General features: G+C 44.1%; 1 protein-coding gene across 1 annotated transcript in view; it reads left to right on the top strand.

Moving 5' to 3' along the window:
• si:dkey-11f4.7 (piezo-type mechanosensitive ion channel component 2) overlaps positions 1-24216 on the top strand; it is a 648587-nt gene that overhangs the window by 141775 nt on the left and 482596 nt on the right. The window contains 2 exon segments of the mRNA XM_051709767.1: positions 21351-21499; positions 21613-21780. Coding sequence (XP_051565727.1) covers positions 21351-21499; positions 21613-21780 — 317 coding nt within the window.

The following is a 24216-nucleotide window of genomic DNA, read 5'->3' as shown; positions in this document are numbered from 1 at the left end:
AAGTCAAATTGTTTTGTATAGCTCTTTTCACAACAGGCATTATTTCAAACCTGCTTTACATGAAATTATGCTATAACAGAAAATGAATGAATATAATGCCAATATTAGTTATTTATTTTTAGAACTATTAGTGCTTAAAATTAGTAAACTAAGTGTTGTGGACAATGTTTAAACAAAATGATTTTGTATGAACTATAAGTTTTAGTGTTAAAGTCCTTGAAGTCATCCTGAATTAAATGAGGAAATACACATAGATGCATTGTCCTTTGATTTTGGCTGATGAAGGCTTTTGTTAGTGGTTAATTCATTTTCTATGTAGTTTAAGAGTGTTGTCCTCCTTTGACCAAGTTGATATAGGTATCATTCAGTGAGGAGCATCACAGTCCGACTGGAAGCTTATGGCAGGTAATTTTGGTGAACTCCATTCTGAGCCCACGCTTTAGACATTGGCTCATGAAGAATCCCATGTCTTTGAGTTTGTATCAATTCATCTTCTGTGAAGTCCATCTTAGTAGACTGAAGTAAAGTCTGGCTGGCACATGCTGCAGTTGGTAATCATCACTCAGCAACACAAGGGGAATCGGACATCAGGCAGGATTGGAGATGGATCTGGCAGGCTCTGGTAACCTCGGGATATAATACCAAGGTTTAGACAGGGAAAGACAGAATAAAATTAGCGTAGATGCCATTCACATTAAAGCAGAGTTAAAGAAGGGTTAGTGTCTTAAAGGCATCGCACATACACAAATAAATTTCAATTATATTATCAAGTATTACAGTGCAGAGAAAAACTCATTTCTGCTATCCATTTTTCCCTCTTTATGCCAGTAAAGAACATCATTTGAGAAGACCAACCTGAGGTGATTCTGGGGGCCAGTCTAGGTCTCAGATTGTAATGACTGCCCTGAAGGTCACTGTCAATCAGGTCAGTGGTCTAGGTAGGTGTGTAAAACTTTAAGTCAGTGAGGCGAACAGAACTTTCTCTCTTATCGTCAGGAACATCATTTTTGAATTCGTCACTTTCATCAACAGTCTACATAGATTCATAAACATCATTCTATTAGTAAATTGTCCTCTCATCCTCCATTGAGGCTCTTTTTGTCTTCAAAAAGCTCATTTTGCTTATGCCCACTGCATGAGGTCCATGTATGGAAAGGCTGCATGTTTACAATGTGGAAGACACCAACATACTCTCCTATATCCACATTCATAAGTCTGTAGTTCACATCTGGCAATTTTTGAGTGACACGATATGAACCAGTGTAAAGGGGTGGCAGTTTAGCTGTGAAATTGGCCAGAGCATCCGACTTTGGGTAGGACAGGTTCACCCATTGCATAGGAAATGGAACAATGTCTCTTGTCATAAGAGTTTTCACCTGTCATGACTGACTTCAAGAGCTGCCCTTGTATGATCATATGCTTCGTGCATTGATGACCTCTGAGTAGGGAATTCCAGGTTCTTCAGTTCCATCACAGGTAGGCTGGGTGATTAGGTCCAGAGTGTCTATCTCTTGTCCATACAGCCTCATGGAGGGCTTAGACTAGTACTTTCGTGTGGTGCCGTTCTCAAAGCAAATAAGATTTGTGGGAAGTACTGGTCCCAAGCAGTGTTTTTATCACTGACATATGCTCAAATGGCAGTCTTTAGAGTCCTATTCACTCTGTTGCATTCGTCTGGGGGTGATATGCAGTTGTGAATCTGTGCTCAGTTCCTAGTGCAGACAGCTCATGTTCAGAAAGCTCACTCACAAAAGGAGACCCTCTGTCCAAAATGAGTTAAGTAGGAGCCCTGTGATGTGTAAAAACTTCACTGAGCAATTTACTGGCCGCAACTTGGGCTGTGACTTCTTTTACTGCATTGATCTCCACTCACTTTAAAAAGTAGTCAATGAAGACCAAGATATAAGCATTATCATGTGACATTCAGGGTAAGGGGTGAACAAAATCCACACCAGCATACTCCCAAGGTTTCTGGGGTCGAATACGAACCATAAGTCCAGCAGGCTTTCTCTAACTCTGCTTGGTGAGCTGGCAGACTGTGCAAGAGACAACATATTTTTTTTACTTCAGATGCCGTTTTAGGTTGCCATTTAAGTGTCCAGCTGTTGGGTGTTCATTTTAATACTTCAGCAAGGTCCTTCTGACAGCTGTGGGAGCATACAACTTAAACTGTTTAAGAGAGTGGAGGCTGCAAGCTGTTTGGGGTCATTAAAATACAGTAGTCCACCATGATACTGAGAAGTCAATGTCTATGTCCTCCTCCTCCTGGAGCGTGTCCTCAAGTTTACGGATGAGTTCCACTGTGACTGGTACATTTAGCTGCAACTGCTTTAAGTGAGATCGATCCACGAGCACCACTGGAGGCAGGACACAGAGATCAAGACCATCTATTACAGTGTAGTCAGGGTGAACATCCATTGGGGACTCATCAATAGACGGGGTTTCGAGAGAGAGCTTCAGGCACCTTGTTTCGTGATCCAAGCTTATGGACAATCTCAAAATCAAATTCCTGAAGGCGGAGACACCACCGAGCCAGTCGGCCAGTAGGGTTGGGATGGGACAATAGCCACCTAAGGCCACTGAGGTCTGTGAGGATGGTCACATGGAGACCTTCTGAAATGACGACCAAACACTCGATGGATTTATGCAGGGCTCAGCTCACGTTCGCCACTGCTACTTGCTGCTCTCCTTATTTCTCTGCATCAAAGCAGGAGTGTGAAATCAGGGAACTCAGAACAAGTGCTGATGCAGGGGCTTGATGATGTCCTCCTTAAGCATTATTTTGATTTGGTCCTCTATCAAATGCTTTTTAGCCGGCGAGATTCGATAAGGCAGAAGGTGGCCAAGCTTGACATTACCCGTATCTATCGAGTGCTCTACCAGAGATGTATGACCTAGATGACCATCAAACAGGTCGGCAAACTTTCCAAGCAGCTCTGCGAGTTGCTTTTTCTCTGCATTATTTAGAGATGCATCCTCAACTTTCATAAAGTGCAGGAGATTGGACCTCCATAAGCATCATACTGCCCCCAGACTCATGCAACTCCACACCCTCCAATTTCTCTGCAAATACAGGTTCCTGCCCAAATACAACAGTTCTGGAATGCGATGATAAAAACGTTGACCCATGAAGCCAAAATATAACTATGTCATGCCTGAGGGTTGACAGGCCACACTATCTGCATGCTGGATTGGAGGAGCAGTCCATGGTTTGATATTTGTGTTCACTCTAGTATTATTTTGTACAATATCTGCCTGAACAGTAGAAAGTGATGCTCCAGTGTCGAGAATAGTATTCAGCACCTGCCTGTTGAAGTTCACCTTGACTCTGAATAGAGTGTTCCTTAAAGAAGTAAATGTGGGATCCTACACATGACAAAGAACAGGTTGGTGGGGCAAGGTTTCATTTGGTAAGTGAGGCATACTTATTTTCTGGAGGGAGGATTGCCTCTGCGAATCGTCTTCCCTCCCTTGAAGTTTCCCTTTGGTCTACTTTACTATCAGTTTGGTCTGAATTTTGTGTTTCAGGTGGAGGTTCGGTATGCACATTAGGAGTCTCTACTGAATGTGAACTCATCTTGGAAAGGAAGTTGCAATTTGGACATGTACGAGAGGTGAAACCAGGCAGTGAACATTTGAAACAGTAGGTCTCTTTATCAGGTTTTGCTTTAGCCTGCCCTGGAGGTGGGTATCGGCGGCTCGGGCCAAGAGAAGATCCATGATTGAGGAGACAGAAGTGCCATAAAGCACAACTCTATTTCTCAAGTGCATGTTTATATTGAAGGTCTATTTTCTCTTGCTCAGGGGGAGGGGTTTTCAGCTTTTTGAACTCACTCAGCATATGGGCCACAAAATTAGGCAGGGGCTCTTCAGGCATTTGAATGCAGTCAAGGAACCTCTCATTATCTGTTCTTGATTGTTAGAAGGCAGGAAGACCTTCCTGTAGAAATCACAGAACTGAGCCCATGTAACAACATGTGTGCTTTTTGAATTCCTTTGCCAAAAAATGCATCAGCTCGAGAAGAATTTGGACATCAGTCATGTCCAGAGATGTTCTGTAAATGTTGACTGACTGAAGCCAGTTGTCAGTGTTTACTTTACTTTCCATCACCAGCAAACACAGGTGGTTCAAGCCTAGACTGGTGAAGTACAGATGCAAGGACTCTGGTTGTGCTACTCATGTCAACATGATTAGGCTGCATAGGGTAATTCACATTTCTAGAGGGCACAACCTTGCAGCGGTGCATGGGTTCACAACACATTGATGAAAGGGAACTGGCCATAGGGGGTGAGCTGCTGTAGCACTGTCACTTCGGATAGTAGAAGTTGTACTTGATCCTCCAGACCTCCAGCAGCACGCTGTGGTAACCTCTGCCTCTGTCCAGAGACAGAGTCTGCCAACACATAAGTATAGTTAGTCTGAAAGTCAGGGTGAGTAGCAATTATAACACATGTATGCACACAAACGGGATAATAGCAATTGTGATATACCACGTCACAAGAAGCTTAAATGTATCAAATGCCGCTTAAATGCAACAAAATCCAATAGAATTAAACATACTTTAAAAAGTTCACAATAGTTCAAAAGCACACACTTAAAAAAATGCTATTACCTCAATTCTCCTACAATCATAAATATTCACTCAATAAGAATATATTTTAACTCAAACACCCACGGTATATGCTTCCAATTAGCCTGTTATTTGGATTTACACCACTTCTTTCCAGTTCACCTGCAGTCCTTAATGAGAGCGCCTGATGGAGCACTAGATGAATAAAAGGCTGCCATTACATTTGCTTTTTATCTCTTTGAAAAATAAGGTAAAAAAAAAAGGTTCAATCATAGAAAATGAGAAACAAATCCTCAGTACTGTTTGCTTTTTCCACAAACTCAGTCCATTTTACTCATAATCCACATTTGACCGTCTGAAGAGTGCAAGAGAATGGCCAGAGTGTTTTATTTTGCTCTTTCACGAAAAGGTGTGAAAAAGCGGCAAAAAGTCTGGTTATAATCAACAGTTCATCGCTTTGAATTACAGATGTACCGCAAGCGATGGACACACGCCTTTCTCTGACTAGACTGTCTCGTGCGTCAGCCACATGTTCCCCAGTGTTAGCAAGCTAATCTTACTAGTTCAGGTCCGGCCACGGTGATTAAACAGCTACGAAAGAATGCTTAACTCCTGTATTTGTTGCAGGTTTGGTTTGGTGCAAGTTCTTGTAGGTGACAGGTCCAGATCCAGTTGTTTCGGGTGGCAATTGTAATGCTCTCCACGGATATTTGAGGATGTTAATGCGTTAATTAACATACTGAAGCACAGAGCTAAACAGCAAGTGTCGGTAATCCACACATTTAATGGCTAGTTTACAACTGCACACTCACCTCATACATGAGGGAGAGAGAAGAGCAAAATAAAACACTCTGGTTGTTACAAAATAAAATAAAGAATTCAAGACGCATTGGGCACATTAGTACAGCAGAGCAGATCTGTTGCCATTACTCTTTATCTGTGCACATACACTAAGCGCACACACCGGACTCAACATGTAATATGCAAATGAGAAGGGCTAATGTCTTAAATGCACTGGACATACACAAGCAAATGTCAATTATATTACCAACTGTTACAACATTTAGTCTACTGAAGCCATCTTTATACTGCAAATCTACTGCATCAATAAGAAGTGTAATCGAGCTTGAAATCATGATCGTGCCTAGAGACTGCAATGGCAAGATGTACAGTAAAAAGGAATTATATTTTAGCCTGTTCTCACCCAAAACACACTGGATCACTTCAAAGACATGGATTAAACCACTGGAGTCATATGGATTGCCTTTATGTTGACTTCATCTCCTTTTTGGAGCATCAAAGGCCTGGCCACTTTTCAGTTGCATAGTATGGATCAAAAGAAAGTGTTACGACCCATTCCAGGGTTTTCCCTTCTCCCGTCTCAGCACTCAAAAATCAAAACTTTAAAAATCAAAGGTAATTGTTTTTAGTAAATAATAAAGTATTAAAGACTTCAGGAAGGGGCAACGCCAAAATAACAAATTAATGTTTAAAAATTACTAGAGGGAAATCACCTATTTACCTAACAAAAAACAAAACAGAAACAAAAAGCAAATAAACTAAAATCTTCCCTGACTCCCTCACTAACCCCAAAACAGGAGAGAAAATCAAAATATTAAACAAAATATCACCCACCTCCCTATAATTTCCACATATGAATCAAATCGAAAAGGTTTTGAACAATATTAAAGGGCTGAAATCAACCTCAATCCAATAATTGCAACAATTACCGATTACAACCAACAATCAGCTCAAGTGCAGTTCAACAAGTCTGACACAGAAGAAGAGAAAAAGCCATTGCAAAGAGGTTCTGCTGGGATTTTATCCAGAAGCTCTTCTCCACACCAACCAATCTCGACAGAGGACTGATTATCAGTCATAATTGCAGACACCTGATGTTGGTCAATAGCCTTCTCATTGCCATCCTCTTTAGCAGGCAGTTGGAGGCCTGAAAGAGGTATTGTTTCTAAGTATGCGTAAAACTTGCACATGGCGGGCAGCACAAGTGCAGTGAATGGAAACTGATGGCTAGATGCCAGATCAATGCAATCAATCCATAAATATATAAATATGCATAGCTGCCTTGGCATAAACAGCTTCTTATGAAGAGTAGTGCTGTAGGTAATAGCCATGACTGATATGATTACTTAGTTTTATGCAGTTCTGCACATGGTACGAGCTCACAGATAACATCCCTGTACACGCCAAGCAATTAGCGGTTTAAAGCACAGTGGAATTCTTAACTGTTGGGCCTCATGTGCTCAGATAGGAGACAAAGGCAGGCCTACACACAATCATAAAGCCTGATCGAGGCCTGTAGGAACATTCAAAGCCTGACAACACAAATGGCACCAAAATCAAACAAAGGGATTCTAAACAAACTACAGATCCCATCAAGCCTTACTCATTTTACACCTAGGTGTGAAATCCTGAAGGATCGAACTCTCAACTCCTTTTGGATGAAACGCACGACAGAATGCATCCCTCAACCATGATGTCATTGAGAGTATAAAACCCCGGAGATTCCTCCTAAGCCTTGCTTCCAGCATCAGTATTCGCCACGTCTAGTTGCAGGCCTGCTGCTCCCAGGTGTAGCCTCGCTGCCCAAGGAAGTAACGTACATACCTGAACTTTGGCCATACAATCTCCATCTCACTGGATGACCCGAGATTCTCCATGTTCCACTGAGCATTCCGTGTCTCACCTTTTTGCCTGCAGAAGTGAAGAAGATTTCTCTTCCTTCTTCAACCAAGTCGACTTTGCTGATTTCTCCGCCAACCCGCTGAGAATCAGCTGCCGTACCACCAGCTTCGAGGAACCGAGTCGGAGTCAAATGACGGACGTACACACATTCTACCCATGTCCTCGTGCGACTCAAGTAAGAGGTTTACGTCTGGGCAGAGACAGATTATTATAGTGTGTTATTCTTGTGTATCATGGTTATTGCTTGTACAGTTTACGGACTGCTGAGTCCGCTCATTGCTGCTAATGATACTCAAGGTATTACTGTAACTTACTGTTGCCATGAATGAGATTTGTTCTGTTGTCATCCAACCATGTTTGGCTGTTTGTGCATTTCTTCCATTACGGGTGAGACCGCCACACTGAGTTTATCCATTAAAGAGCCAACAACCATGGTGGATGGATTACGAGCTGTTCACCGTGTCTCTTGAGTGATAAAACTAATGGTTGCCATCTCTCCCACGGTCGTTAAACTAGCTTTGGTGCCTTCACCCTGTTCTCTCTCTCTCGTACTAACCGCAACACACATGACCCCTCACAAACATACCCGCACACACATTTGGCAAACAGATAACTTGGCAATAGAGCCCAGCTTTGTCCCTAAGTTATCATACCAGTGGAGACACGTGTTAAACGGGCAGATGGCAATAACAAGTCTCTCCGCCCACATTCGTGGCCACATTCTCTGGCCGGAAACCTCGCTTGACACACTCTCCATGAGAGCCATGCCCACCATTTTGTGCACTCCTTCTCTCCTTACACACACACACACACACACCCATTCACACACACACCTCTACCCTCCTCTCATGTATTATAGGCTTATCTGTTACCATATCTAATCATGTTACTGTTTAGTTTGTAGTTGGAATTCGGAAGTTTATCGACTGCATTGTATTGATTATTAATTGATATTACTGCATCAATAAACTTTGTTATGCTTGAAAGAGAAGTGTTTTGGTATTGTTCTGCATGCACCTGTGCCAAGGGCTGGCAGGGGATGTCAATGCTCAGATTCAACCCTTCATTGTTCCCATTTTGAATGTCAATGTTCTTTAGATGTTGACTTTCCTAAGAGAACAATCCTATAATGAGACTGTTATACTGTCTGGTTATTAGTCCCTGATTCCAGGGTGGTGCCCCGGCAATATTAATTTGTATTAATATTATATTGATTTTGATAATTGATAGTTATCTTTGATGATTGTTAATTTGAAGGATTAATAAGCTAATTATCTTTGGTAATTATTAATTATTGTTAATAACCAAACCCGCTCCTGAATAAAACCCAACATTAATGGTGCACTGTGTGAGGCATCCTACATGCCAGTTTTGTCACAGTGTGTATGCATAAGAATCCAAAGTAATAACTTGAATCATTCATTCAAAGGTTAGTTCTGTTTGATGACTGATTTCTCTCATGACTTCCCAAGCATAAGCCAGTGTGGAGTGAAAGTGCTCTTAGAGTGGATTAGGGGTTGGTAAGTTTACGATAGTCTGCTCCATGCCTTCTGTTGTTGTTATTTAACTCCTAACGCTTTTACCTAGACGTTACAGAGAGGTGTCATGTCACCTAATTAACGTCCTCAAAGGAGAGGTCGCAGTGAAATTCGTACATTGCATAAGAGGAACCCGTAAGCCACAGGTCGAAGCTTCTCACCTGTGTGTTCGTGTCTGCATTATAGCAACTGTAACACAACAAGCTATCAGAGCCACTGTGTTGCAAGCATTTTTACTGCCCCGGTAAAATGAGTCGCCAGTCGCCCCACATGACCGGAGCTGAAGCTCCTCAGAGGTCAGATGACCCAGCACTGCAAGATGTGATCACCACTGTCCTCCGTCTCTCCATAGAAGAGAAATAATCTCAATGGCTAACATGTTAGTCTTTGTGATGAAGCATTGCAGGAACTAGTTGAGTATGTCAGCAACCTGCTCGGGAAGCCAGAGCGCACAATCCTGGACTTCGTGGAACAAGTTTTCCTTCTTCACCACTGCAGAACCCAACTGCAGAACCCAACTGCAAACCGCAGAGCACAAGGCCCAGCTCACCCAGCTGCAGAACTGCTACCAAGTGGTGCAGAGGGGAAATCTCAGCATGTGCCAAGAAGTTAGGTGCTCCCAAGCTGAGAGAGTCAGGGCACAGGAAGATAATGCCCGGATGCAGGAGGTAAATGAAACCCTGCGCAAAGCTGCCCAGCTAAGAGCAGAGTCAGATCAGGTAAGTGCAGCTGCTGATCTGGCCACCCAGGAAACGCACAGCACAACATCTGACGTTGAAGACATTTACATTTTACATTTATGCATTTGGCAGACGCTTTTATCCAAAGCGACTTACAGTGCCCTGATTACAGGGACAATCCCCCTGGAGCAACCTGGAGTTAAGTGCCTTGCTCAAGGACACAATGGTGGTGGCTGTGGGGATTGAACCAACAACCTTCCGCTTACTAGTTCAGTGCTTTAGTCCACTACACCACCACCACTAGGAGGGACACACACTAGGAGCCGAGCTGCCCCTAGTGGTACAGTCTCTGACTTCATCCTTGTGGATGCCTTTCAAGCTCCTCCAGTGGCCCGCTGGTTGGATGCAGGTGTCCCTCCTTCCGGTTGCCCCCCTCAGTCTGTTTTCAGTCATGCCACCTTGTGTTTTGACCAGACTTGATTCCACACCACGAAGGGGGGAAAATTACTTCCAAGCCCAGTGGTGTAAGCGGCTCGAGGGCCCCATTAGCCAGGGAGCTGTATGCAACATGGGGCCCAACCTTGCATCGACAGGACTGCATCCCCACCACGAAGGGGAAGAAGTCGTCCTCATCGCTGTAGCGATCTGAGTGACTATGGTGTTTCGGATGACTTGGATAACCTGCGGTCATATTGACACCAAGGCTTGCGCACTTGACAACTCAAGTCTCTCGCAAGGGACACAGAGCGCTTTGACCCGAGTAGTCACACCTGCGAGCCCACAGCCACCACAAGTTGATAGTCAAAACTCATTTCATGACCACGAGTCTTTCCTTTGTTCACTGAAGAACACAAACATAACCCTGTACAGCCCCCACATAGTGGAAGACGTGCACATCAACGGTATAGCGACACCAGAAGCACTTGTAGTGCTCTGGTCAGAAAAGACTGTTATGAGCTAGGACCTATATGACGACTTGTGGCGACACAGTCCTCCTCCGTTCTTCACAACACAAAGTCACCGCATCATTTCGGCAGGGTCACCACAAAGTTTCCTCAAAGTGATTGGGGTATGCGCCTTCTCCGTACAGATTGGGAAAAGGCAGGTCATGCATTTCATGAGTGTAGTCACTCAACTCTAACCCCCGTTCTTCATGGGAGCAGACCTTCTTGTCAGACTAGGCACTCAGTTGGACACAGTAAACCAGGTTCTGTGGTCCCAAGCCTGGGCCGAAAGGCATCTCTGTCCGTTGAGGTAGAACACATGATATCCAGCCAGACCATCCCCAGGCATGCCAGATTGCTAGCGAGGTAGATATGACTGCCCCCACATGAACAGCAGGTGTTCCCATCCACCTGGTGATCTCTAAAGGACAGAATGTACCTGGCCCACAGGCATTCTTCCAACCCTTGCCCTGCTTCTGGGAACTCAATCTGACCATCTACGGCATGCCCCTGCTCGAGTTGAGCCACCGCTCAACCTAATTGTTAGTTCAGAACCTGATGCATGTCCCGATTCTGGTGACGGTGCAGCGACCACTAGGGATGTTGGTCGATAACACGTCTCATGATTTCGAACTGACACTGCCAGTGATAGGAGACTTACCTACATCACTAGCCAGGGACGACAACCTAGACAGTGTCCTGTCCACTTTCCCGACCAAAATGATCACGGTGGCCCACCACGAAGCGCTATAAGGCAAACCAATCTACAGTGCTACCCTGGGTATCAGAGGTGACATGATTGTGTACTCTGTTGTGACTCAACCCAGAGACACAACCCCTGGTGATGACAGAAACTTTTCCTCACCAGAGGAGCCCTACATTGGCTTTGAGGCAGAGGTTAATGAGCAACTTGCCAAAGCAGATGCTTTACAATAGAGGATCAGAGAAATGCGCTTCAGAAACACTTTCATGATTTCCAGCCAATCTTCTTTAGAGATTCCCATGACTGTGGGGTCACCAACCTCCACACCGTTCGCAATCCCACTGATCCAAATGTGTTACCCACATTTGTACTCCAGTACAAAATCCCCCTGGCTACCTAAGAGTCAATCCAAGGGATCCTTGACAAGCTTTTGCAAATAATTCGGGAATGCAACTCAACCTACAACTCGCCTATCTGGCCAGTGTTAAAGCCGACCGGCAAGTGATGTCTCACCATTGACTATCGCCCTCTGAATAAGCAGGTACCACTTTCCTGCTTGCCCATGATCCATTTGGACCAAGAACTGACCAAGGTCAATGGAGCCCGCTTCTTCTCTACTGTGGACACGGCCAATGGCTTATGGACAATGCGAGTCGACCCAGCTGACCAGTACAAGCTGTCTTTCTCTTTTGGTAACCACCAGTACAACTGAAACTGTTGTCCATTTGGATATTTGAACTCCCCATCCAAAATTCAATATCTGACATATACTTGACCAACAGTGATGCCGCACCATTGTTGAGGATGTGGGTCTAACAGTGAGTGAAGATGGCATTGAACCCCAAGCTGGGAGAGTTTGAGCCATCTGCGACAGGTTTGTCAGAGCTGAGAAGCTTCCTAGGTGTCTGCAACTACTCCCAACAGTTAATTGAGGACTATGCGGAGATAGCCAGACCCCTCATGGAACTACTCCATAAAGACAAAACATTTGAGTGGGGAGAGCCCCAGGAACAGTCTTTCCACCAGATGAAAAACAAGCTCAGCTCTGAACCCTGTCTGGCCTACCCAGACAAGGATAAAGAGTTCCACCTCAAGGTTTGCTGGTCTATAGCCAAACTGACCAGGGACCAGCTCTCTGGGTTGTCCCAGCCGATCATAGAGGGGTGATGCTAGTCCATGGTCACGACTCCCCTGTCGGATGCCACTGGGGTTACAAGGCTTCAAGACCCTCCAGCAAGTCATTTATTGGCCATCGATGGCCCACGACACCTGTTCCTATGTCAAAGGATGCCTGGTCTGTAGCTAGTTCCAGCCGTCCAGACTGCTGGATCAGGCCCCACACCAGAACCGAGGGATCACGTTCCCGTGGTCCCACCTCCAGGTGGATTGGATTGGACCAGTCCCCAAGTCCTCATAAGGTAACAAGGTACCTCCTCATGGTTACCTGTGCTTTCACCAAGTGCCCCTAACGACAGAGCCACAACAACCACAGTCCTGTTGCTGACCCATGTGTTCAGCCGCTGGGGGCTACCCCTCTCTGTTGATTCGGATCGAGGCACGCATTACACCTCAAGCGCCATGACTACTATGTACGAAATCATGGATGTGGAAGTCAACTTCCACATCTCATATCATCCCCAGTCATCTGGACAGGTTGAACGTGCCAACCGCACCATTATCAACATGCTTAAAAAGTATGATAACAGCAATGGCAGAGATTAGGATGTGAAACTCCCCTTGGTTCTGATGGCCATTAGGTCTACTCCGCACCACTCCACAGGAGACAAACTGTTCGAAATGATGACTGGAAGAGAAATGACCCTTCCGCTACACCTTCTGTACCACCCTGAAGTCGTCAGTGTTGCAACCGCCTATACGGCACACCAATACATGACGGACCTGCGCGACCATCTTCGGGCCACATTCACGTGGGCCCAGAAGAACTTGGAAGCCAGCGTCAAGGGATCCAAATCCTACTATAACAGAAGAAAACGTCTCACCGCGAGTACCAAGTAGGCAACTAGGTACTCTATTTCAGGTTCACTAATCCGGCAGGAATCTCTAAAAAGTTCCTACCAAGCTGGTCAGACCCCTTCGAAATAGTGGGAAAGCTCTCACCAGTAGCCTACTGCTTCAGGGTCTCAAAACCAAGCCAAACACCGGCATACAGATGGGTCCATTTGAATCAGATTAAGCTCTTTATGTCGTTTTCACTCCAAAGGGGAGAAGACGCACCACAGTAGTGCCATAAGGATAGCTGCATGCCTCAACCCATCCCGTCGGCATGCACTAACTCCTAGCACCACTTTACTTTCATACAGTAATCAACTCTGGTTTGTTTCAGGATGAAAGTCTTGTGGATCCTCAGCATTCTCCTCAGCCCACGAGTCACCTTATCCAGTGATGTGGTTGAGCCTGGCCCAACGACCGGCATCATCCTACAAGGGACACCTGGCCTCTTGATCACCCGATGCAACCTGTACACCCAGAGAATCTACATATGTTTAGATCTCTGGGATTTATAACGCAAACACATCCACCTACCCCCACAATTGACTGAAGCCAGGCTAAGTGGAACCCAAATGACAGTCGAACGTGCCAAGCAGACAACCGTTCACACCCTTACGTTAGGGAACTAGTAAGGCCAAGAGGTCTTCGGATCGCTTATTCGGTAGCTCCATGGATGCTGGTTCGTGGTCGCTGCGTGACGCCCCTAGATTATTTTTGCCACAAGCAGTCAAAAACTGACCACTTTTCTTGCAGTTCTGCATGCTGGGAGGTGCCACCACATCCCACCACAGGCTTATTGCAATGGGCTCCCTCTCCATTCAAATTAACCACATGTGGGCTCTTTTTTTGGGGAAGGTGTGGGCTGACCACGAAAATCCCATACATCCAAATACCCAATATATTGCATCACTTCCTCCTCAGAGGGCTAAGGACCGCCCCACGTTCCACTGAGCCACTAAACGGCCCTTTACCAGCTATTTTGGGGAAGAACCCACGGAAGCGAGCCTTTGATTGGCTGACCACGGGGGCAATCAAAGGCTCGCTTCCGTGGGTCCAGGAGGGGGCGGGGCTAACCACGAACACACTATTTTTCCACGTACCCACTCTATTACAGGACTTTGTCCCTGGGGGTCCGTGAACCCCGGGGGTGTGTCCGGGAGGGGGTGGGGCTGACCACGAACACACTATTTGTCCACTTACCCACTCTATTACAGGACTTTGTCCCTGGGGGTCCGTGAACCCCGGGGGTGTGTCCGGGAGGGGGTGGGGCTGACCACGAACACACTATTTGTCCACGTACCCACTCTATTACAGGATTTTGTTCCTGGGGGACCACAGACCCTGGAGTGTATCCGGTAGGGGACGGGACCGACCACAAAACAACTATTTGTCCATTTACCCACTAAATTGAACAACTTCCTCGCTGTTGGTCCGAGGAACCTCGGTGTGTGTCCAGGAGGTGGTGGGTCTGCCCAAGGACAAATTATTTGTCCACTTTGACCACAGATATTTATGACTTGTAAGTGGGTGCAATAGCACCGGGAGATATGCTGAATGCCGTACAGATGTTTTTCTCAAAATTTGATTAGATTAGATTTAACTGAAACAGCTCGCTGTGCAGCTGGATCCTGGACTTCCTGTCAAGCAGACACCAGGTGGTTAGAATGGGCAGGAATATCTCCTCATCACTGACCCTCAACACTGGAGCCCTGCAGTGCTGTGTTCTCAGCCCACTCCTGTATTCCTTGCACACACATGACTGTGTGGCATAAAAGAGTCACCTAAATGTGATTTTGAGTCATAAATTTTGAGTTATAAAAATGATGTCCACCAAACACCTATTTTAGCCCTTTAGATAGATTGTAAGTGGGACTATTTATTTGCATTGCCTGAATAGTCACTTGGTGGACATATGTTTTTTAATGTTTGAGATACAGGAATTCACTGTATATCATATTTAGGTGACTGTATGACACCCCCTGAACAACATACAGAACATCCTTCAAAACTTCAAAATTCGACTGTCCACAAACCACCTAAAATTTTGAATGGGATAAATTGTATGGGGGATCTGCAAATCTCAGCTCTGGATTTAGCTAGGAAGTTGAAACTGGTACTTCTGTGCTCATCTCAACCTCCTCTGTGGTCAAAAATTTCACACACAAAAAAACCTCTGACGAAATTTTTGACTATCTTTGATCCTCTCGAAATTCACAACATGGAGAGAAGAGGCTAGGCAATATTAAGGCACTTCCTGTGTGACCTGGTGAAAATAACCTTAAATTTGATGCTAAGACGTAGGGGCTTTGAATACTTTATCTTTGGGCCCTCATAAACATTGTATTCAAAATCTGTGTCTCTCACCAATTGGAAAGTATTTAAAAAACAAAATCAAGAAAAATATTCTGGAAATATTTTTAGGTGCACAAGTCAGCCAATTAAGCACTTAACAAATTAATTCAGACTTTAAACTTTGCACACTGTCTAAGGCCCTCCTGAGAAGCTATAGATTTAAAATTGGAGTCATTTGGAGCTTTCTGAGGGGTGTCCACGAAACACCTATTTAAATGAATGGAATAAATTGCTCATGGGATACGCCCTGGCAGTGTGCCCAGAGGTCTGACAGACCCCTAATTTCACATGGTAACACGTCAAGTGCCCCTCGACACAATATTAAGAGGACTAAGGCTTAGGATGCAGAAAAGTATTTTTCATTATTTTCAATAGATCTCCCTGCTTGTCATAGGAATCAATGAAACAGCCTGCCCTGTAGGCCCTTGTGCAACAGTACATTCATCAGAGACTTTAATATTTAGCAAGAACCTATGACCTCCATTTTAAAACCTGATTTGGGGGACCCTGACAGTCAATTTTAGGGTCCTCTGGCCTTCGGAACCCCCTATTCTAGACATCCCACTTGCCTGTTAAACCAATGCAATTCCATGGGGGTTTTGTGGACAGCCTTAAATTTGGTGCTAAGTGAGGGCTTCAAATGCTTCATCTTTGGGCCCTCATAAACAATGTATTAAAAATCTGTGTCTCTCACCGATTGGGAAGTACTTAAAAAAATAAAGAAAAATATTATAGAAAAAAATAACTGCTACTTTTCATTCACAAATCAGCCAGTTAAGCACTAAATGAAGTCATTCAGACTTCAAACTTTGCACACTTACTAATGGGCCCCTGAGAAGCTAAAGATTTCAAATTGGAGTCATTTGGAGCTTTCTGAGTGGTGCCCACCAAGACGCTAGAGAAAATGAATGGTATAAATTGTACATGGTATTCACTCTAGCGTCGCTCCGTGAGGTCCCACGGACCCCAAATTTCACGCGGTGATACGTCAACTGCCCTTAATAACATTTACATTTACATTTATTCATTTGGCAGATGCTTTTATCCAAAGCGAATTACAAGAGAGGAAAACATAAGCGAATCATCTTAGGAGACAGTGGTATGAAAAGTGCTGTATTACAAAGTATCACTAGAATCATAATAGTATTCAAAACAGAATAAAGTGCAACAGAATTTTTATTTTTTATTTTTTTATTGACTGGTTAAGTGCTCATGGAAAAGATGTGTTTTTAGTCGTTTTTTGAAGACAGAGAGTGAGTCAACTTCACGGATGGAGTTGGGAAGGTCGTTCCACCAACGTGGTACGATGAAGCTGAAAGTCTGGGAAAGTGTTTTGGTGCCTCTTTGTGTTGGTACAACAAGGCGACGTTCCTTAGCCGACCGCAGGCTTCTAGTGGGCGCGTAGCTCTGCGTAAATGATTTTAGGTATGCTGGAGCAGACCCAGTAACTGTTCTGTATGCCAGCATCAGAGCCTTGAATTTGATACATGCATCAACCAGTAGCCAGTGGAGAGAGACAAGGAGTGGTGTAACATGTGCTCTCTTTGGTTCATTAAAGACCAGACGTGCTGCTGCATTCTGGATCATTTGGAGGGGTCTAGTTGCACATGCAGGGAGGCCTGCAATGAGAGCGTTACAGTAGTCCAGTGTAGTTATGACAAGTGACTGGACAAGCAGTTTTGTGGCATGTTCAGAGAGGAAGGGTCTTATCTTCCTGATATTGTAGAGTGTAAATCTACATGATCTTGCGGTCTTTGAGATGTGGTCTGTGAAATTTAGTCTGTTGTCGATGGTTACCCCTAGATTTCTGACCGATTTGGAAGGCGTTACTGTAGTTACACCCAGCTGCGCGGTGATGTTGTGTACAACAGCAGGGTTGGCTGGAAAGACAAGGAGTTCAGTCTTGGCTGGGTTGAGTTGCAGGTGGTGCTCCTTCATCCAGGCCGAGATATCCGCCAGGCAGGCAGAAATTCGAGCAGTCACTGTGGTGTCGTTGGGCTGGAAAGACAAGTAGAGTTGCGTGTCATCAGCGTAGCAGTGGTAAGAGAAACCATATGCCTGAATGATGGGTCCTAGTGATGTTGTGTATATATATATATATATATATAGAGAAGAGAAGTGGCCCAAGCACTGATCCCTGAGGTACATTTACATTTATGCATTTGGCAGACGCTTTTATCCAAAGCGACTTACAGTGCCCTTATTACAGGGACAATTCCCCTGGAGCAACCTGGAGTTAAGTGCCTTACCCAAGGACACAATGGATTGAACCAACAACCTTTTGCTTACCAGTTCAGTGCTTTAGTCCACTACACCACCACCACTCCTACCCCAGTAAGTAGCTGATGTGGCTTGGATACCTCACCTCTCCAGGCTACCTTGAAGGACCTACCTGAGAGATAGAAATTAAACCAGTCAAGCACAGTTCCTGTGATGCCCAGGGAGGAGAGGGTAGAGAGTAAGATCTGATGGTTGACTGTGTCAAAGGCTGCAGAAAGGTCCAGCAGAATCAGGACTGATGATAATGATTCAGCTTTCGCCCGTCTCAGCGACTCGGTGACAGACAGCAGGTCAGTCTCGGTGGAGTGTCCACTTTTAAAGCCTGACTGATTGTCATCCAGCAGATTGTTCTGTGAGAGATAGGCAGAGATTTGATTGAAAACTGCCCTTTCAAGTGTTTTTGCCATGAATGGGATGAAAGAGACTGTTCTGTAGTGTTCTATTTGTGTGGGATTAAGTGCGGGTTTCTTCAGCAGCGGGGTTACTCGAGCCTGCTTAAATGTAGTGGGAAAAATGCCTGTAAGTAGAGATGTGTTAATTATGTGTGTGAGTGCAGGTAGGATGGACGGAGAAATGGCCTGGAGAAGGTGAGGAGGAATGGGGTCAAGGGAACAGGTGGTGGGGTGGTTGGAGAGGAGGAGTTTAGAGACCTCAGTGTCAGTCAGAGGAGAGAACATAGAGACAGAAGAGTTGCATACAGGAGACAGGTGTTTGACTAGGTGTGGTGCTGAGAATGTATTGCTGATGGTTGTAACCTTATTAGTAAAAAATGTGGCGAAGGAATCTGCTGTCAGTGATGTGTCAGGCAGTGGAGGGGGAGGGCAGAGAAGTGTGTTGAATGTTCTAAACAAGCTGCGGGTGTCTGTGGTGCTGTTGATCTTGTTCTGGTAATAGGAGGTTTTTGCAAATTTAACATCATCTGAAAAAGTTGCAAGCAGGGACTGATATTTACCTAGACCTGCTGGATCTTTAGATTTCCACCATCTCCTCTCAGCTGACCAAGGAGGACAGCAGGACATCCAACTCCTCAAGAAAGTTTGTCAGCTGACCTGGAGGGCAGTAGATGACAACAGCATGTATTTTGTACTGTATGGACTGTGCAACCGTTTTCTTTTCTATCAGGAAAACATGGATGGCATAACCAACAGGTTACTGTGAACCTACAGGAACTGTTCGGCCCTTCAGTTGCTCTAAAGACGCTGGACAACAACCAACTCTTCAGATGAAAGGGGGGAATGTTGGGCCTCATGTGCTCAGATAGGAGACAAAGGCATGCCTACACACAATCATAAAGCCTAACCGAGGCCTGTAGGAACACTCAAAGCTTGATAACACAAACGGCACCAAAATCAAACAATGGGATTCCAAACAAACTACAGATCCCATCAAGCCTTGCTCACTTTACACCTAGGTGTGAAATTCTGAAGAATCAAACTCTCAACTCCTATTGGATGAAACACATGACAGAACGTGTCCCTCAACCATGATGTCATCGAGAGTATAAAACCATGGAGATTCCTCCTAAGCCTTGCTTCCAGCGACAGTATTCGCCGCATCTATTTGCAGCCCTACTGCTCCCAGGTGTAGCCTCGCTGCCCAAGGCAGTAACATATGAACCTGAACTTTGGCCATACAATCTTCATCTCGCTGGACGAGCCGAGATTCTCCGTGTTCCACTGAGCATGCTAACGGATCCAAAGGAGAACGCTGAGCAATCCGCATCTCACCCTTTTGCTCGCAGAAGTGAAGAAAGATTTCTCTTTCTTCTTCAACCGAGTCGACTTCGCTGATTTCTTCGCCAACCAGCTGAGAATCAACCGGCATACTGCCTGCTGACAGAGCGAAGAAACGGCCTCCCGTCATCAGCCGAGCTTCAAGGAACCGAGTCTGAGTCAAACGACGGACGGACACACATTCTACCTGCGTCTTTACTTGACTCAAGTATGAGGTTTACGTCTGGGCAGAGGTAGATTATTATTATTGTTATTCTTGTGTATCAAGGTTATTGCTTGTACTGTTTATGGACCGTTGAGTCCGCACATTGCTGCTAATAATACTCAAGGTATTACTGAAACTTACTGTTACCACAAATGAGATTTGCTGTGTTGTCCATGTTGGGCTGTTTGTGCATTTCCACCATCGCGGATGAGACCGGCACACTGAGTTTATCCATTAAAGAACCAAAGACCGTGGCGGATGGATTACGAGCCATTCACCTGAGTGATAAAACTAACGGTTGCCGTCTCTCCCACGATTGCTAAACTGGCTCCGGTGCCATCACCGTGTTCTCTCTCTCTCGTACTAACCGCACACACACACACGACCCCTCACAAACATACCAGCACACACATTTGGCGAACAGATAACATGGTGATAGAGCTCAGCTTTGTCCCTAAGTTATCGTACCAGCAGAGACACGTGTTAAACGGGCAAACACCATTAACCAGTCTCTCCGCCCACATTCGGAGTCACATTCTCTGGCCGGAAACCTCGCGTGGCGCACTCTCCACGAGAGCCACACCCACCATTTTGTGCACTCCTTCTCTCCTTACACACACACACACACACACACACCCATTCACACACACACCTCTACCATCCTCTCATGTATTATAGGCTTATCTGTTACCATATCTTATCATGTTACTCTTTAGTTTGTAGTTGGAATTCAGAAGTTTATTGACTGCATTGTATTGATTATTAGTTGATATTTCTGCATCAATAAACTTTGTTATACTTGAAAGAGAAGTGTTTTGGTGTTGTTCTGCATGCACCTGTGCCAAGGGCTGGCAGGGAATGTCAGTGCTCGGTTTCAAGCCTTCATTGTTCCCATTTTGAATGTCGATGTTCTCCGGACGTTGACTTTCCTAAGAGAACAATCCTATATTGAGACTGCTATACTGTCTGGTTATTAGTTCTTGTTAATATTCTGTTGATTTTGATAATTTATAGTTTTCTTTGATGATTGTTGATTTGAAGGATTAATAAGCTAATGTTGATTCTAATCAATGTTCTATTGATTTTAATAATTAATAATTATCTTTTGATAATTATTAATTACTTGTGGCCAGTAGGGATCGCCAGGTTGTATGTCTTTTATTTTTTAGTTGTGTTCTTGCGGATTTTACCATGCTGAGTCTTCTCAGGTGTGTTTTGTTAGTCTTGTTGTTAGTCCGTAAAGCACTCATTTCCTGTCTTTGTCAGTTTTTGACCTTTGTTAGGTTGTATGTGGCGAGTCAGTTCTGAGTTATTGTTCAGGTTTAAGTTTTATCTTGGATTCTTTTATCTAGTTTTTTGGTTACTACAATAAAGACTACATCTAGATCTTCATCTCTCATTGAGACCCCAGATTTCAGCCGGTTAATGTTAAGGTAATAAAAATCAAGGCAACAAAATCATATAATGATACATTTGAAAAAGAAGCACTTTACACCATCCAACCAATTTGCCATGGGTAAAACATGGTCCAGTCCTGTTATTGAATTTAATTTCATTTGAAATATGACACATTAAGCAATTAAAATGAATTGCGGATGCTGTTTGAAAATGTATATGATTCTTGTGTCCAGGTACATTATGAGGTGTGGAGGAGTGTGTTGAAGCACTTTTGGGTGGTGGTGGTCGGATACTCCATGCTAGTGTTGATCCTGATTTATGTGTACCAGTTTAGAAGTGTATCGAGTCTTTTCCAGCAGATATTAGGCATACCTGAGGAGAGGTCAGTATTGCTATGAAGATACTCTTAGGAGAATATATGCTTTTCGCTCATGAATGTATGCGTATTGTGTGAATGAGATCTTTAACATATGAATTTGTTACTCTACGTTTCAGATTGCGGGACTTTGGGCTTGAACAGTTTGACATGGCTGAACTATTTGCACGAATCTTACTGCCAGCTTCATTCCTGTTGGCTTGTATCCTGCAGCTGCATTACTTCAACTGTGACTTTCTCTCTCTAACTGACCTGAACACTGTACCAAGAAGTGACAGAACATGCAGGTGTGTTAAAATACAGTCACATACACAATACGTACAGTATCTGTACTGATGAAGTTGGAGACAGTGACTTAGAAAACCTAGTCATGGATTAAAAAGGATTTTCTTTATTTTTTTTTTAATGTCTTTTATTAACCTAACAAACAGGTCTACATTTCATGTAATGACTGAATTTCAGTGATGACACTCTCATGTTTGGATATTATGTGTATTTATTTTTTCTAATGTGTTCAATCTGAGGGTGTTTTAATCTATTAAAATCTATTAAAGGGGACATATTATGCCCCTTTTTACACGATGTAATATAAGTATCAATTATCCCCAGAATGTGTCTGTCAAGTTTCAGCTCAAAATACCTCATGTATTGTTTATTCTACCATGCCTTTATACCCTTGTTTTGTAGCCCTGTTCCAAATGGTCTGTTTTAGTGTATGTAGCTATAAATGCAAAGGAGCTGCTGCTCCCCACACCCCTTTCTGGAAGTGGGCTGTGCCTTTCCTGCTGGTACATTATGAGGTGTTACACCGTCGACAACAATGCAGGAGAACTTAAACAGTTAAAAAATTATAAATAACATGAAGACCACACTAAGTCAATAATCTTACTGTATTATGCATAACAAAGGTTGAGTTATGAAATATGAAAAACAGCTATAATTGTCAAAAATACCATTATCGTTTCATAATAATTTTTGAAATAATGACCGGTTTTATTGCACGGAAAATCTTGATTGCATGACCACTCAATCGGGACTGTGGAGGATCAATCAGTTTATATCGTAAATAAACAGAGCTACAGCTTCATTGTTATGGAATGATGTAGTTATGGACCAGTTGCTACATTACACAAAGCACAATGCTTTCACAACACGTGTTTTTCGTGCAACGTGCAAACAAGCGAATTCAAAAAGCCAAATTGCGAACATTTGAAAAGTGTCAAGTGCGAAATTTACGACTTGCAAATTTGAAGTTGGGTCACGGAGAGTTGATATTGATCCATCCTTGATCCTTAGCTTTGAAGAAAATCCAGCCTTGTGTTGACCATCATTAATGAAGCAGTCCAAGTTAGCACAAGCAGCTATAGCGAGGAGATAAATATGGCGGACTGTGTGCTGCTCGCTCTGGTTTTAATGGGGCGGATCTAAGCTACTCGGGCGAATCTCTTTGCCAGCCGTGGGCGGTACCTTTCCCCTTTTGACATCATAATGTGCTGCAAACCTGAACGGCTCGTGCGGAGACACTGTTTTTTATTGATGGGGAAAGGAAAGAAACGAGGGGATAGTCTTTGTGGTTGTCTACACACACAGGGGACACATAATTATGTAAAAAAAAAATTTAAAAGTGGATGTTGCATAATATGTCCCCTTTAAATATATATATATATAAAATGCATGTCACACAAAACAGTTACTTGAATTTACCTCTTCTATGAAAAGCACATTTTCATTTACCTGATTTTCTTTTTTTTTTTTTTTTTCTGAGGCTTAAAATAAAACAATTTCATGTAGTGTAACCGTGCGGAGAGAATGACAAAAGCCAGTCTCATTAAAAACTGAAATTTTCTCAAAAAAATATAATAATGGGGGCCTGGGTAACTCAGTAGTAAAGACGCTGGCTACCACCCCTGGAGTTCGCTAGTTCGAATCCCAGGGCGTGCTGAGTGACTTCAGCAAGGCCTCCTAAGCAACCAGATTGGCCCGGTTGCTAGGGAGGAGAGTCACATGGGGTAACCTCCTCGTGATCGCTGTAATGTGGTTCGTTCTCGGTGAGGCGCGTGGTGAGTTGAGCGTGGTTGCCGCGGTGGATGGTGTGAAGCCTCCACACGCGCTATGTCTCTGTGGCAATGCGCACAACAAGCCACGTGATAAGATGCGCGGGTTGACGGTCTCCGACGCGGAGGCAACTGAGATTCGTCCTCCGCCACCCAGACTGAGGCAAATCACTACACGACCACAAGGACTTAAAAGCACATTGGGAATTGGGCATTCCAAATTGGGAGAAAAAAAATAATACATTTTACCACCTCAGACAACCTTATTTGTCAATGACCTCTTAGCAGACAAAATTACAAAACAACAGCCATAAGACAACAGAATGAGCATTCACTGGACCAGAGTCAGACTTTCTAAGATAGACCCCAATGCTGACCCTGGAGCACTGTCATAAGACCCCTGCAAATGCAGCACACATACTGCTCGATTCTACAATATATTTATAAATACTGGTCCCACAGATCTTTGAAATAAAATCTAAAGTAGTTCAATCAAACCTGTGCCATTTATGTCATGAGCAGGACACATCTGTTTGCATCTTGTTTTAAGATTTCACTGGAAAGGAGAGTGAATGGTGTTAAAGCAGAGAGAGTAGATCATGCATCTACAGTATGTGCACAAAAAAACATTGCCGCTGTCACTTTCCGCCACTGATAACAGCAGCAATG

The sequence above is a fragment of the Myxocyprinus asiaticus genome, chromosome 11 (genome assembly GCF_019703515.2).
Source record: "Myxocyprinus asiaticus isolate MX2 ecotype Aquarium Trade chromosome 11, UBuf_Myxa_2, whole genome shotgun sequence".
Classification (NCBI taxonomy): Eukaryota; Metazoa; Chordata; class Actinopteri; order Cypriniformes; family Catostomidae; genus Myxocyprinus; species Myxocyprinus asiaticus.
The sequence above is the reverse complement of the archived record's forward strand: the minus strand, read 5'-3'. Positions and strand labels throughout refer to the sequence as shown.